Genomic DNA, 15,443 nt, shown 5'->3' with positions numbered 1-15,443 from the left:
AGCCCAAAGACAAAGGTTAGGAGATGCACTCCATATCCTGATGGGAGGCGCTGCAAAGTCACATATCAAAGGGGCATGGATATAGGAATAATAATCTAAACCATCTGCCATGCACTGTTTGTATGGATCACATGAAATTATAGATACATAAGCGATTCCTCAATTATGAAGCCCTATATAAATGCTAACTATCCTCAGCATCTTGCCCTGCTTGGCAGCAGTTGTGACTGTTTCTTAAGTATGAGGTGACGAGGTTATGTACATTGGTACATTTTTCCTGGGGAGTTAGTAGAAGTCATTGCCTAATGAAAGAGTCCTATAATTCTTTTTTTTTAATTATGTTGTGTTAATCACCATACATTACATCATTAGTTTTTGATGTAGTGTTCCATGATTCATTGTTTGCGTATAACACCCAGCGCTTCATGTAATACGTGCGCTCTTTAATACCCATCACCAGGCTAAGCCATCCTCCCACCCCTCTCCCCTCCAGAACCCTCAGTTTGTTGTTGTTGTTTTTTTTTAAAGATTTTATTTATTTATTTGAGAGAGAGAGAATGAGAGAGAGCACATGAGAGGGGGGAGGGTCAGAGGGAGAAGCAGGCTCCTCGCTGAGCAGGGAGCCCGATGCGGGACTCGATCCCGGGACTCCAGGATCATGACCTGAGCCGAAGGCAGTCGCTTAACCAACTGAGCCACCCAGGCGCCCCCTCAGTTTGTTTTTCAGAGTCCATTGTCTCTCATGGTTCATCTCCCCCTCCGATTTCCCCCCCTTCATTCTTCCTCTCCTACTATCTTCTTCTTCTTTTTTTTTTAACATATAATGTATTATTTGTTTCAGAGGTACAGATCTATGATTCAACAGTCTTGCACAATTCACAGTGCTCACCATAGCACATACCCTCCCCAGTGTCTATCACCCAGCCACCCCATCCCTCCCACCCCCCACCACTCCAGCAATCCTCAATTTGTTTCCTGAGATTAAGAATTCCTCATATCAGTGAGGTCATATGATACATGTCTTTCTCTGATTGACTTATTTCGCTCAGCGTAACACCCTCCAGTTCCATCTACATTGTTGCAAATGGCAAGATTTCATTCTTTTTGATAGCTGCATAATATTCCATTGTATATATATATACCACATCTTCTTTATCCATTCATCTGTCGATGGACATCTTGGCTCTTTCCACAGTTTGGCTATTGTGGACATTGCTGCTATAAACATTGGGGTGCATGTACCCCTTCGGATCCCTACATTTGTATCTTTGGGGTAAATACCCAATAGTGCAATTGCTGGATCGTATGGTAGCTCTATTTTCAACTTTTTGAAGAACCTCCATACTGTTTTCCAGAGTGGTGAACGAGTCCTATAATTCTTATAACTAACCAGAGAAGTAGCCATGGCTCGGGAAAGCAAGACAGCATTTTTATAGCTTGAAAAGCCTGAAAATAAATATTTGAATGAGTATCCCAATCAATGAGTTCAGGAACAGAAAGTTTGATGGCTGGATGAATAGTAGAAAGGAAGGATGCAAATCAGGTTGGCTTTAGTGAATTTAGCCAGGCTCATCATCTCCCTGAGAGACCAAGGGAAAAGAAGGCTGTTGAGTCAGGGAGGCAGGTGCCTGGGCAGGCAGGTGTGTGGTATAGTATTGGAACTCTCTTCCCACTGAAACAGTTGCTCTTGAGAGACTGCATGTGGGTTTATGAGCCCTCCTTCACGATAGACTGATTGCCAAAGGAAGAACACATCATCATCTCCCTATTCATCTCTTGTCCTTGCACAGAACTGCAAGCAGCAATCCACTGACAGTTGTGATAAAGGGAGCTAATTCTGTCGCGGTGGATGGTTTGGCTGATGGGTGCTCCTGCTCCAACTGACAACAGGTTAAACCATATAGCACAGCACATCTCAGGATTCGTTCATTGGTGAGAGTAGACATGGTGCTCTGGTTTGGGGATGGAGGCATACTGGCTCCCAAGAAGTGAATCTGCATATCTTGAGAATTCAAAGGGGTTGAGATCTCCCAGAAGACTACCCCCGCCCCCCCCATCAAAGGCTGCTTCAGACTCTGACCTCTCTGGAGCTCTGCACACTTGAGGAGTTAAGAGGCAGAACACCACACTCTGCTGGTGGCATCTCCCGTGTATTGGCTCAAGTATGCAGAGATGTTAATCCGGAAGCAAAGGGCTCATTTGTTCAGGATTGTGAGCATGTTTAACACTTCAGGTCATTCACAATTCCTGAGATGTAATTAATTCATCAAAATATCCTGGATGGTTCCTGCATGATCCAACACCAATCTCCAAACTATCATTGTTTGTATTACACAGTATTGCACTGAGACTATAAATAAGAACAGATTAAGACCCTATTTTCTCCTGCATCTGCAGTTTAGTTCATTGCCTGATACCTAATAGGCACATTGAATAAATAAAAGGATGAATGAACTCAATAAATATTTGCAGAATTAATTAATTATTGAAAGGGCATGACCAGGGCTTAAATTTATGAAGTATGTGAAGCACTAAAAACATCTGTGTCTTATTCATTTTTTTGTCCGAAGGCCTATACAGGGGATTGCATGTAGTATGTACTCAATAAATTGTTGATTTGTGCTGAAGTTATAGATCCCTTCAATTAAATATTACATTGCAAAAATAAGACAGTTAAGTGCCCCCACAATTAGAAGGTACAATGGGTAAAATTTTACCTTTCCTTCCTGAAAAGCCATAGCTCTCTGCCCCTGTAGACTGGAAAGAACTGTCTTCCTCCCTCCGAATACTCCTGGGGCTGGTAGTTTCAGCTCTGCCAGGATCAGGGGAGACCACACCCATGTTCTTATCATGATTAACTGGGGGATGTCAGGCACTTCCTTTCAGACCTCTTATGCCTTTCGGGGCCCTCATTAGGCTGCATGTCCTGCTCCGTGGCTTTCTGTCTCCTTCCCCACCATACCCCCTCCCCCCACTTCAATCTCTCCATCTAATTCCTGAGAATTGGCGTCAGTGTAAAAGAAACTTAGAATATGTTCAAGGGTGAAGATATGAACAGCTGCCTTTAATTAAAACACACCCTTCTGCAAACTCAGACTGAGACAGATTTCCTGCCAGGGATGGTCGGCCGAGGCTCAGAGGTGGTGAAATCCTCCAGGGAACTGCCAGTGAGCTACCCAAGTCTTGTCCTAAATTCCCAGCATTGTCATCTCTACAAAAGTTGTCCCAGGTGATGTGTCCCCCCCGCCCCCCTTCCCCTGCCCGCCGCATTTACACAGCCAGGGACAGCTTGAGTAAACCCTACGGATCATGGGGATGAAGCTGCTTCCTTGTTTTTCTCCTAGATCAGAAGCCCAGGAAGAATGGTCACCCCCAGGCTTTAGAGATTTTGTTGTTCACAAAGTGGTGTCCCAGGGACACCCTAAGCCATGCCTAGGCATTCCTGAAATTCACCATTGCGTCTGACTACCAAGCGAATTGCTTCTTCATTTTCTGATTTTACCTCCCTCGTTGAGGGATCTGGCAACATTGTAAATGCATTCACTAAATAATCCCAGGTTTAGGGTACCTCCTTGAATATAAAGATGGTGACACAGAACCCCCATCTCAGGGCCTGGACCTGTGGTTCTCTTTCTTCCCATCTCCTAGACCCTCTCCCATGTCCGCCTGTCCTTGAGTTTTTGGAACAAGGACTTAAGCACAACTTTCTAGAATGCAGACTCCTCAGGATTCCCCTAGGGAATGGAGCCTCCACATTCCAGTTTCTCAAGAAGACCCCTGCAGTAATGCCTCCAGGCCATCTCAAGCCATCATTCAGCAGGAAGAGTAAAACAGCTGATAGTACTGAGGCCTCCCTCTGGGCTGTGCGCTTATCTGTCGGAGAGATGCTTCATGTGGACTTAGTTCATGTGAGAACACCACGAAGTGGAATTGTCACTTCTACATCCTCACAAGGAAAGCAGCTGGGGAAGGAAGATAACCCCACTGGAGTTCTGGTCCATGTGGCTGCTCAAGTCACAGCAGTGGCCTCCGGGGCCCTGGAAGTCTGCAAAGGAAGAGCTGATCTAAGGGGGTTCATCAAGCTCATGGATCCTTGAACAAACTGATTCCCAGAAGGGTTTCCAGGCAGCCGGGAGAACGGGAGCCAGGACCTGATGATAGCAGAGAGAACGTTGCTCAGTGAACTGGACCGGGCCTGCTTCGGAGGGCTGGGGGGACAGAGGGCGTGGGCAAAGGGGGGGGGCGGAGGCTTGACCTTGGAGGGCAGGTACTTTAAGGCACTTTTAGTGGTTTCAGATTTTATCCTGAGGGTATTGTCTCATCAGAGGAAGGAGATGCTCGGTGTAGCTTTCCATTTGGAAACATTTTGAAATCTTTTTAAAGATTTTTAAAAAGCCTTCAACCTTTTTAAAAAAGTTCCACCCCGAGGTGGGTTGGGGAACAGTGGGGCAGGAGTGGAAACAGATGGCAGGTGAGTGGCTGCTAGGCTGGGCCAGGCATGAGAAACAGGGGGGTTGCTTTCACTTTGTGGCAGGAGAGATGGAAAGAGATGTTCAGATTTGAAAAAGTTTCTTAGAAATACAGAAGAGGGGCCCCTGGGTGGCTCAGTTGTTAAGCGTCTGCCTTTGGCTCAGGTCATGATCCCAGGGTCCTGGGATCGAGCCCCGCATAGGGCTCCCTGCTCAGCGGGGAGTCTGCTTCTCCCTCTCCCACTCCCCCTGCTTGTGTTCCCTCTCTCACTGTGTCTCTCTGTGTCAATTAAATAAATAAAATCTTAAAAAAAAAAAAAAGAAATACAGAACAAACTGATGAATTGGGTGAACGGAGGGAGCCAGGAATGACTTCCAGTTTTCTGGCTTGAGCAACTGGGAGGAAGAGATTGTGGACAGGCTGAGGGACAGGTGCTCACAGGAGACTTGCCAGCAGGAGGGATGTGTCAACAGGGCTCAGTGCTGCACAGAGGCTTCTTAGGGCTCCGTCTCCAGAGGGACAAAGTAATGATCCTACCTCAGTCATTTTAGGCTGATGCTCACCTCTCCTTCCCCACCATCCCTCACCCAGCTGGGGGAAAAATTAAAAATAAAGCTTCATCTCAGGGTTTTAAACACACCTACAAACTCATATCTATAATATATACTTTAAAAAATAACTGGAAGAAAATACACTCAGAGGTGCTTACTCCGGGTAGTGGGGTTCTGAGTTTTTATTTAGTATTTTCCAAAAGATTGGTGATGAATTTGTATTAAAAGCATGATAAGAAAAAAAAAATCAGCAAAACAAAAATAATCACTTTGAAGACTGCAACAACAAGATTTTGGTTCCATTCTGAGAACTGCTTTTCCTTCTAGATCAGCAAGGCCCATTCATTATATCTGTGACTTCTCTTCCTAACATGTAAAGAGTTCTAAAGATGATGCTATGAACTCTATGGTCAAATAATCTTTGACAAAGCAGGAAAAAATATGCAATGGAAAAAAGACAGTCTCTTCAATAAATGGTGCTGGGAAAATTGGACAGCCACATGCAGAAGAATGAAATTCGACCATTCTCTAACACCATACACAAAGATAAACTCAAAATGGATGAAAGACCTCAATGTGAGATAGGAATGCATCAAAATCCTAGAGGAGAACATAGGCAGTAACCTCTTTGACATCGGCCACAGCAACTTCTTTCAAGATACATCTCCAAAAGCTAGTGAAACTAAAGCAAAAATGAACTTTTTGGGACTTCATCAAGATAAAAAGCTTCTGCACAGCAAAGGAAACAGTCAACAAAACTAAGAGGCAACCCACAGAATGGGAGAAGATATTTGCAAATGACACTACAGATAAAGGGCTGGTATCCAAAATCTATAAAGAACTTCTCAAACTCAACACCCAAAAAACAAATAATCAAGTCAAAAAAATGGGCAGAAGACATGAACAGACACTTCTCCAAAGAAGGCATACAAATGGCTAACAGACACATGGAAAAATGTTCATCATCATTAGCCATCAGGGAAATTCAAATCAAAACCACATTGAGGTACCACCTTACACCAGTTAGAACGGCAAAAATTGACAAGGCAAGAAACAACAAATGTTGGAGAGGTTGTGGAGAAAGGGGAATCCTCTTACACTGTTGGTGGGAATGCAAGTTGGAACAGCCACTTTGGAAAACTCTGTGGAGGTGCCTCAAAAAATTAAAAATAGAGCTACCCTATGACCCAGCAATTGCACTCCTGGGTATTTACCCCAAAGACACAGATGTAGTGAAAAGAAGGGCCATACGCACCCCAATGTTCATAACAGCAATGTCCGCAATAGCCAAACTGTGGAAAGAGCCGAGATGCCCTTCAACAGATGAATGGATAAAGACGATGTGGTCCATATATACAATGGACTATTACTCAGTCATCAGAAAGGATGAATACCCAACTTTTACATCAACATGGGTGGGACTGGAGGAGATTATGCTAAGTGAAATAAGTCAAGCAGAGAAAGTCAATTATCATATGGTTTCACTTATTTGTGGAACATAAGGAATAGAATGGAGGACATTAGGAGAAGGAAGGGAAAAATGAGGGGAGGTAATTGGAGGGAGAGATGAACCATGAGAGACTATGGACCTGAGAAACAAACAGGGTTTTAGAGGGGAGGGTGGAGGGGGGATGGGTTAGCCCGGTGATGGGTATTAAGGAGGGCACGTACTGCATGGAGCACTGGGTGTTATACGAAAACAATGGATCGTGGATCACCACATCAAAAACTAATGATGTATTGTATGGTGACTAACATAACATAATAAAATTTAAAAAAATACAGATGATGCTGTTTCAGATGATCAGCTGTCAGAGTGAGCTGGCATGAGCGACCCTGGGTTTATAAAATAATAGGAAAGGCTTTGAATTTCTAAACTGCTTCCGGGTCTTCTTCGAAGTTATACAGGGCTTGGGACAAGCCACATTTTACCTTCTCACTTCCTCCTTCTGCACCAATATTGCATAAATAGAATTGAATTTTGGTTATAATAATAATGGCTAATATTTATTCAGAGTTTACCACATGTGGAGTACAGTTCTGTAGACTTTCCATGCAACCTTCATAAGAAGCCAGTGAATTGGAAACAATTATTTTTAAAGATGAAAAAAATTAAAGCTTAGATGAAATGTCAGACAGAGAAAGACAAATACTGGATGATCTCACTTATACGTCGAATCTAAAAAAAATCAAATTCATAGAAATAAGGAACAGATTGGTGGTTGCCAGAGGCAAGGGGGGGGAATGGGTAAAGGTGATCAAAAGGTACAAATTTCTACTTGTAATATTAATAGGCTCTGAGGATATAATGTACAGCAGGGTGACTATCTTTGACAACACTGTCTTGTGTATTTGAAAGTTGCTAGGAGAGTAGATCTCACAAGTTCTCATCACAAGAAAAAAATTGGTAACAATGTGAGGTGATGAATGTTATCTAAACTTACTGGGGTCATCATTTCAGCACACAATAATATATCAAATCATGTTGTACACCTTAAACTAATGCACTATTATGTGTCAATTATGTCTCAATAAAATTGGGGAAAACAAAAACAGAAAACAAAAAACCCACAAATAAAGAAAAAAAAAAACAAAAAATTGAAGCATAGCTAGGTTATATAATTCATATAGTTTCCCAGATAGATTCCCGGAATCTAAATCTAACCCATCTGACTTCAGAGACTACGTCCTAACTACTATACCGTTCTACTTCTCCTGCAGGAAATTGGATTTAAATCCTCACTGGCTTGGGGCACCAAGGCTTGGGGTGGCTCAGTCATTAAGCGTCTGCCTTCGGCTCAGGTCATGATCCCAGGATCCTGGGACAGAGCCCCCCATCGGGCTCCCTGCTCGGAGGGAAGCCTGCTTCACCCTCCCACTTCCCCTGCTTGTGTTCCCTCTCTGGCTGTCTTTCTTTCTGTCAAATAAGTAAAAATCTTTAATAAAAAAATTTAAAAAAGAAAATCCTCATTGGCTCAACAATGAGCACTATGTGCTGGGCACAGTGCTGGGCACAGCAGAGCCAGCAGGAATCAGAGTTCTTCCCTGAAATAGTTTACCATGTGGTGGTGGAGAAAGGGTCGGTACCATCTGTGGATAGGATTCTGTGTGGTCCACTAAGGAATGCAGATGAGGGGGACCTAACTCCATCTGGGGGCTCTTACTGGAGCAACCAATGTCATAGTTAAAACTGAAAGGAAGAGTAGGAGCTGTTTTATGATTTGTACTGTATACAAAGGAGGAGAGTTGCAGGAGCTAGAAGAGCCGATATAGGTGGATCTGATCACAGCCCCTCCCCCCAAATATGTCAATGGTGAGGGGCACCATGTTGACTGCAATGTTTCCCTGGAATTTGTTGCAGGTATTGGAGATCTGATTTGTTTTTTAAATATAAAGGTAGACACCACTTCCTTTATACACACATTAACATAATGGAATCTTTGAACTTGCAGTGCTTGAACTTCTCATTTTATGTGAGAAAATGAAAGCCCAGAGCAGGTAAGTGATTTGCCTGAGATCACACAACTACTGGTTAGAAAATCAGGTCTAGACCCTGTCTGTCCTCTCCTGAATCCTTTCACCTTTGGAGCCTAGTTCCATCTATTCATGGACTTACAAGCTGCTATGTGCAAGACTATCTGCTATGGGAAAGTGTCAGGGCCGAAGTCCTCCCAGAAGAAGTAGTATCTTTTTCTCACTTTGCAAAAGCACTTTATCGTGAGCCACTGCCCTCTTGAAACTAATGTTGCCAACCTACAGAAACCTAAATTTCTTCCCACACTGTATTAATGCAGTGATGTTTCCTGTATTTTTATCCATGGGGTTCAAATAGTTTAGTGATTATTGCTTTAGTGCTTCCTGGCACACAGGACCAGTTCTAGAAGGTCTATTTCCAGCAAGTTTTGCCCCTGTGGCACCACAGCGACTTCTCTGCCAATCAGTGGTTCATGGCGGTACCCTTTCCAGTTGGGTCAGGGGGTGGTTGGAGGCAAGAGCAATCTATCTCAGCTCCCAGGTGGTGGCTGTCCTTTATCTTTATTCCTGTATTTTTGGGGGTTCTCTTTACTCCTTACTGGCCAATCTCTCATTACTTCTTATTAGCCATCCCTGTTATGGGTAATAATTTTTTATATTAAATGCTCCCTGTTCAGATCACTCCGTTTTCTCTCTCCTGATCAGACCCTGACCAATTCACAACCCTCAGATATTCCTCTACCAGCCAGACATAGCCTGCCTCCTTAGAGGAGAAAAAATTATGGCCCTACCAAGAGCTACATGCTAGTTGCACATGCTGCCTACCCGGAGGTCCATGTCCTAGTAGATAATCCAGGAGTTCACGCAGGGGAATGAAGAATAAGCATTGCCTCTTGAATTTCCCTGAGCTCCCTGACTAAGGGACAGAGAGACACATGATCACATACACATAATATGGTCAGCAGTGGTGGGTAACACAGGCTCACAGATGTTCCAGGAGCTGTGTTTTGGGGGAAGGAGGTCCCTGGCAGTTACCCTGAGGGAGACTCTTGAATCTTGAAGGTAGATTGAGGCTTTGCCAGGCAGGTGGTGGGCAAAGAATATGCTAAGCTGAGGTAACAGGACAAACTGTTAAATATTTGATTCTAACATGATACTGAGCCTTGATGTTCCTGTAGAGCAGAATCACCCCAACTACTGGGCCAGATGATGACATGAGGCAGTAGCCTTATCATCGTTTATTATTCTCCCTGGCTCCCACCTGACCATCAGCACTGAACAGGTGGTGCCTTTGTGTTTTATAGTAAACAATGAGCATTATATGAACTAGTTTTACAACCAGCTGCTCAAAATAGCAGAATACTCAGAGGGTTTTAAAGCTGGAATATGGCCTCCATCCCATCATTCTACAGAATAATAAACTGACATCAGATTGTCAAAGACTCAAGAACGAGTCGGAGAGACAACTATGTTGGAAAACTGTGTGGGAACTTTTTGCTGCCATTCTTGTAGGGTATGAATCAGCAGTTATACTTGTGGACTGGAACTAGAAAGAAATGAATAATCCAGGGCATTTTAACTCAAGGAAAATCCCTTCAAAAAGGGCATGGGGAGGTCCGAGATGGGCCCCATATTCCCTACTTAACAGACAGGTCAATCAGTGGCTCCTCTCATGGACAGAGACCTTCAGCTTCTTCAACATGATTCTCTCTAGTTTTAGGGCCGGAAATTTCTGTCTCATGGGTAATAATCTTGTTACACATCTCAGATAAAACCACTTCCTCATGGGTCTTTTTTACCGCATGAGGTTTTCCAACAACTCTGACATGGTAATGACCGGTCCATGATTTTGTTGTCTGTAGCACAATTCCGTTTGGAAGTAGGGCTGAATTCCTTGGCTTGAATACGTGGAAGGATCGCTTATGTCCTCTGTCTTATTTATTGTGGTCTATAGCTGTTCCCATTTCTATACAAATGGTCAGCTGTCCTCTGCTAGGGAAGGCCTGCTTTGTTTCCTTATATCCTATCTCCTTAGTAATAATCTTCTCTCATCATGAATGCTATCTTTCCCATATTCCCAAACTGCAGGGCCATCTTTTGACAAAGTGGCTGTGTCTACATGGTGTGCCTGCAGGTGGCCGGAGAAGGCCCTATACCTCCTGGCACCCCCTCTTCTATGACCCCCAGCCTAACTGGAATGCACGTGCAATGGCTGGGAGGCAAAGAGAGTATGGGGTGGGGGACTACAGAGAAGAGCTGAGAAGAATGATGCCTAATGGACAGCCGGCTTATCAATGACAAAGTTTGCCCGGGGCTGCATACTTGTTTCTAGTCTCAGGTACTTGTATGTTGATAATCAAATGGTATAAAATATCTCTTGTCCCACTTTCTACTTGCCATGGAGATAAACTTGAGCTTATTCCCAAGAAAGAATCTCCTACATTTCTGTATGATTATAATAAAATGCTCCACGAATCAAATAGACTTTTAAAAGATTAGTTTCCTTTGCTGTATCTATCAGGCCAGCTTTTTGTGTGTTAGTTTCTGATGTCTGGCTGACCTGACTCAGCTAGGGAAAATAATACTCTTTCTCTCTTTTCCTCATAAAAAGTGTCCTGTGGTCACTGGATATTATTATCCCACTCTTCTACTTATTCCTTTCTGATTCACTTTTTATTTGAAATTCTTTCTGCTCATTTTTATTATTTGTTTATTTGAAGGCACCGAAATTTTCCTCTGAGCATCTTGGAAGAACTATTTCTTTTATAGATTTTATTAATTTGTCAGAGAGAGAGAGAGAGTACACACAAGCAGGGGAAGTGACAGGCAGATGGAGAAGTAGGCTCCCCTCTGAGCAGGGAGCCCAACTTGGGACTCGATCCCAGGACCCTGGGATCATGACCCAAGTGGGAGGCAGACACTTAATCAACTGAGCCACCCAGGCATCCCTCAGGAGAACTATTTCTGACAAAGCTTTAGCCAGTGCTACTGTTCATTAGGTTTATAGTTTCTTTCTAAGGATTTGGCAATATCAGGCTTGCTGAGTTCACATTATATTTCAAAGCACAAAAAGTACTTCCCAGTGTTATACTGAAGCAGAATGTCCTAACTGCATGCACAAAACAGAGTCTCTGCTCTTGAAATGCAAATCACAATGGGATGAACAATGTGAACAACGGCAGTATGAACAAAAAGGGACGTTCAGGTGACTGTGATACGAGTCACTGCTCAGCAAGCGAGAAGTACCCTGTGTATATAATTTTCATGGTTATAAAAGCATTTAGCCAACACACACCTAGATTTTTGTCCTGTTTCTCCCCATATCATTTGGAAGCATGGTATTAAAATTTCTTTAATGGTTTCCAAACTTGTGGGTGAAATTTCATTTGTAAGGCGGTTTAAGCAAAAGTCTCTAATCTAATTAACTCCAAATTTAATTCAACACTTTCCCTTGATTTACTATAAATTATCTTGAGGTTTAAAAAACTTAAATCTGTATACATAGTATGAGAATGTAATTAATCATCTGTAAAGCGTATAAATCCCAGCAAGACACTGTCAAATTATCTCATCCTACCCATGATCTTTTCATCCCACCAATTTTGCTTGGTTTCTGATTTCACTGAGTTGGGATTAAATCAGTGCATTCCTCCCACTGCGTAATTAGGACTGCTTTAAAATGGTGTAATTACAAACCTCAATTGCAGATTGTGTATTGCACTCTCTGTCATAATTGCCATTAGCATGGTTTTCAATTCTTCCAGAACAGTGAGGTAAAGATGTCATGTGAATAAGTTCCACTGCTATATGTCTGCTATGGATTATCTGCAGCAATTATAGACTTGGATGCGATCCCCCCAAACAAGATATAGAACCTGGGAAAATGCCAATGCTTTGTGAATTGAAAGGAATTTTTAAGAAAAAAAAATGTTTTCTAAAACAATAAAACCATGAATGAAAGAGTTAGTGTAAAATTTTAAAATTATGCAATTGCAGGCTTGATTTTGTAAATGGGTACAGTCCTAATCTACTGGTCCTCCTGGGAGGGGAGGGGAAAATTATTGTGGGTAGTTATCCACCCTAATTTTGATTACTTTCTATAAAGTGGAATCAAAATGCCTTACAAAGGTGTTCCAAAGCCTTATTTGGCAGCTTCTGCTTGCTTTACTCCTGGTGATCTTCCAGGCCGCAGTCCCTTCCTTACCATGAACTTCTCCAGCATGTTCTCCTCTCCCTTTTCTTCATCAGAGTCTAAAGATGGGAGGCCCACTTAAAACTAAATATAAAGTCTTCCTCATCCCTCATCCCATAACTCTCTTGTAATTTGCTGAAGCTCACACTGATGAGACTTTGGTCACGTATTTCCAGTTCTAAATACACAACAAAAATAAGTCTTTTCATGATTAAAAAAAAAAAAAAAAGCTCATATATTTTCTCTTTTAACGTAAGGTGTTCATAGTTCATAATCCTCATATGAACAATTTCCTTTGGATTAAGCCTTTGGTATGTGGAAATCATGTATCAAATGGTAAACTCTATTATTGTGCTGGTACCCAAACTTAATTCACTAATTTAAGTCCATTTTAACTATTTTCATCAAGTTTCCTTGTTCAATCTCTTCAGCCAAAGAACATTTTGCTATTTTATAAATTTATAAATTTGAGAGAAACAAAAACCTGCCCCTTTCTATATAACACATTCAGAAGCTCCAATCAAGTTCTTGCTTATAATTATCTAAACCATATGTATATATGGTTTAGATAATTACATATATATATATATACACATATATATTTACACACACATATACACATACATACTTTGACCACTACAATTTCCTTGCTATGTATTTCTGGATTGTTATAAATGAACTGAATTGTGGTGGGAATGATCCCAGTGGCCCTTAACAACTACAATAACTCTCTTGTAATTTGCTGAAAGCAAGTGGTATTCATTTACTCCTTTTCTTGAAGTTCATAACAAAAGCAAACAGGTAGATTTTTGTTCAGAATCTTCAGATTAGTACACCTAAAGGCTTTGAAACCAGATAAATGCATAAGTCAGACTAAAGAAATAAGCTTTTGAAGCAAAGGGGTGGGAAAAGAAGTGAGCTTTGCACAAACGAAGAGTTCAGTCCGTCTGAGTGTTTTCAGACAATGGTTAGTAAGGTTAACGATGGACAGTAAAAAGAATTATTACTGGCGTTGTGAGCTACTCTACTGTATGAAGTAACAAAGAGAATTTAGGAGTAACTATTTAGTACTACTCCCTCCCTTCCTCAAATTTAGTTAGTAAATAGAGATATTGGGTCAACTGGTTCCAGCCTGAGTGTTACTGGTTTTCAGAAATGTTCGCCTCCCTGTAGCTTGCCGAGAGTAGCTGTTAGGTTGTGTGGCAAATGATTAACTCTGTCACTTTGGCTTTTGCATGCCTGCTTTTAAGTATGATGGACTTCAGTCTTGCAATGGAAAAAACACAAAAGTCACCTTAAGTTTTACAGTGCAACAATTTTAATAGTCCACACTAAAATAGGCAGTACGGTTTTGTAGTTCAACATTAAAAGCAATCGTGCCTTACTTAAAAATGCTTCTACCTAAAGTTTCCTGCCCTCTCTTGTCCCTTCACTTAAGGTCTGAGTCTACCGAAGTACGTCTAAAGTGCATTTCTCTGGCGTTAATTTGCTTTCCAATAGCAAGTCCTGAATCAGAGCCCGGCCTCCTCATTTGAGGGGCTGTGCAGTCCCAGCTGGGGTACTAACTCAGAGAAGTACCCTTCTCACTCCCCAGGTGGCACAAGGGGTGGAGGCCACGGGAGAACTTTTCGGGAAAAAAATAATTATGCCAACTTCCTCCGTGGCAGGTATCTTCTCTTAGCACAGATAAATACTCAATGACTCCTTGAGTCATGAAATATTGAAAACTCAGTGGACACTTCGATTTCCAGGAAAATAAAATCGTGGAGGCCTTGTGTGAATACTCTCAAGTTGGGATGAGACACCGGGTATTGGGGCGGGCCAGAAATCTCGGGTTTGGAACTGGGGGTAGGGGGGAGTGGTGGGAAGAGACACAGTCCCGGAGCGCTCTGGCTATTGCGTGTCGCCGTGCGGGTCGCCAGGGAAGTCCGCCTCCTCCGGGGACCTGACTCCTTCAGGGAGCAGAGTGGCGCGCACTTTCCTCTTCTCTTTAAAGCGGCCGGAGCGCGAGATCTTCAAATTGCGGCGGCTGCAGCCCGATTTCTCCCCGCACAACTTGTCTGGCTTGTGGGTCTCGCCGGTCCCCCCGAGGAGATTGGGGTGCTGATTCTCCCGGGAGCTGCTAGTCCAGTCCGGGCTGGGCGGCGCGGGCGGCGCGGGCTCCCCGGGGGCGGCTTGCGCGGGAGGCTGCGCCCCTACCGCGGCTTCCTTGCTTTTCTTCCTGCTGTTGGTCAGCGATTTCCACCAGGGCCCGGAGCTGCCCGTGCCGCCGCTGTCGGCCATGGCCGGCCGGCCGGGGGGTCCGGGGCGCGGCGGGTGGGGAAGGGCCCGCTCTCCCGGTGGGGCGGGCGGTCTGAGGGGTGGGAGCCTAGGCAGCCGCCTGTGCGGGTGGAAGCAAACAGAACTTAGTTACGGGGGGGGGGGGGGGGGGGTTGTCTAAGTCACGTGCCCCCAACCGCACTTCCTCCCCTCGCCCCGCCCGGCACGCGATCCGCGGGGTCCGAGAGCCCGCAGCCGTGCGCCCGGAGCTGCGCCGCCCTCCGAGAGCCCCGTTGCGCCCCAGAGGGCGAAGGCGGGCGAGTGGCCCCCAGGGCGCCACCGTCTGGTCTCCAGACAGCTTGGCACTCCCCCGCCTCAAACCTTGCCTGGCCTCCCCGGCGGGTGCGGTGGTCCGCGCGCCCCGGGCCCCCAGAGGAGTTTCCCGGGCATCTGAATGAACCCGGCTCGAGAGGGAAGCTGGCCTGTCCCGTCACCTT

At 44.0% G+C, this 15,443-nt stretch overlaps 1 protein-coding gene across 1 annotated transcript; it reads right to left on the bottom strand.

Annotated features, from left to right (window-relative positions):
• Nucleotides 1-14,580: 14,580 nt before the first annotated feature.
• On the bottom strand, nt 14,581-14,970 carry PRR15 (proline rich 15). The gene has a single exon (XM_021689811.1). It carries the CDS (start codon nt 14,968-14,970, stop codon nt 14,581-14,583), a length of 390 nt encoding a protein of 129 aa, XP_021545486.1.
• Between the last annotated feature and the right edge of the window lie 473 nt (nt 14,971-15,443).

The sequence above is a fragment of the Neomonachus schauinslandi genome, chromosome 12 (assembly GCF_002201575.2).
Source record: "Neomonachus schauinslandi chromosome 12, ASM220157v2, whole genome shotgun sequence".
NCBI classification, from domain to species: Eukaryota; Metazoa; Chordata; class Mammalia; order Carnivora; family Phocidae; genus Neomonachus; species Neomonachus schauinslandi.
Note: the sequence above shows the minus strand (reverse complement) of the source record. Positions and strands in the feature narration are given on the sequence as shown.

Excerpts from the sequence above, each read along its gene's own strand:
- PRR15 (XM_021689811.1), bottom strand. The coding sequence starts at position 14,970 with ATGGCCGACAGCGGCGGCACGGGCAGCTCCGGGCCCTGGTGGAAATCG.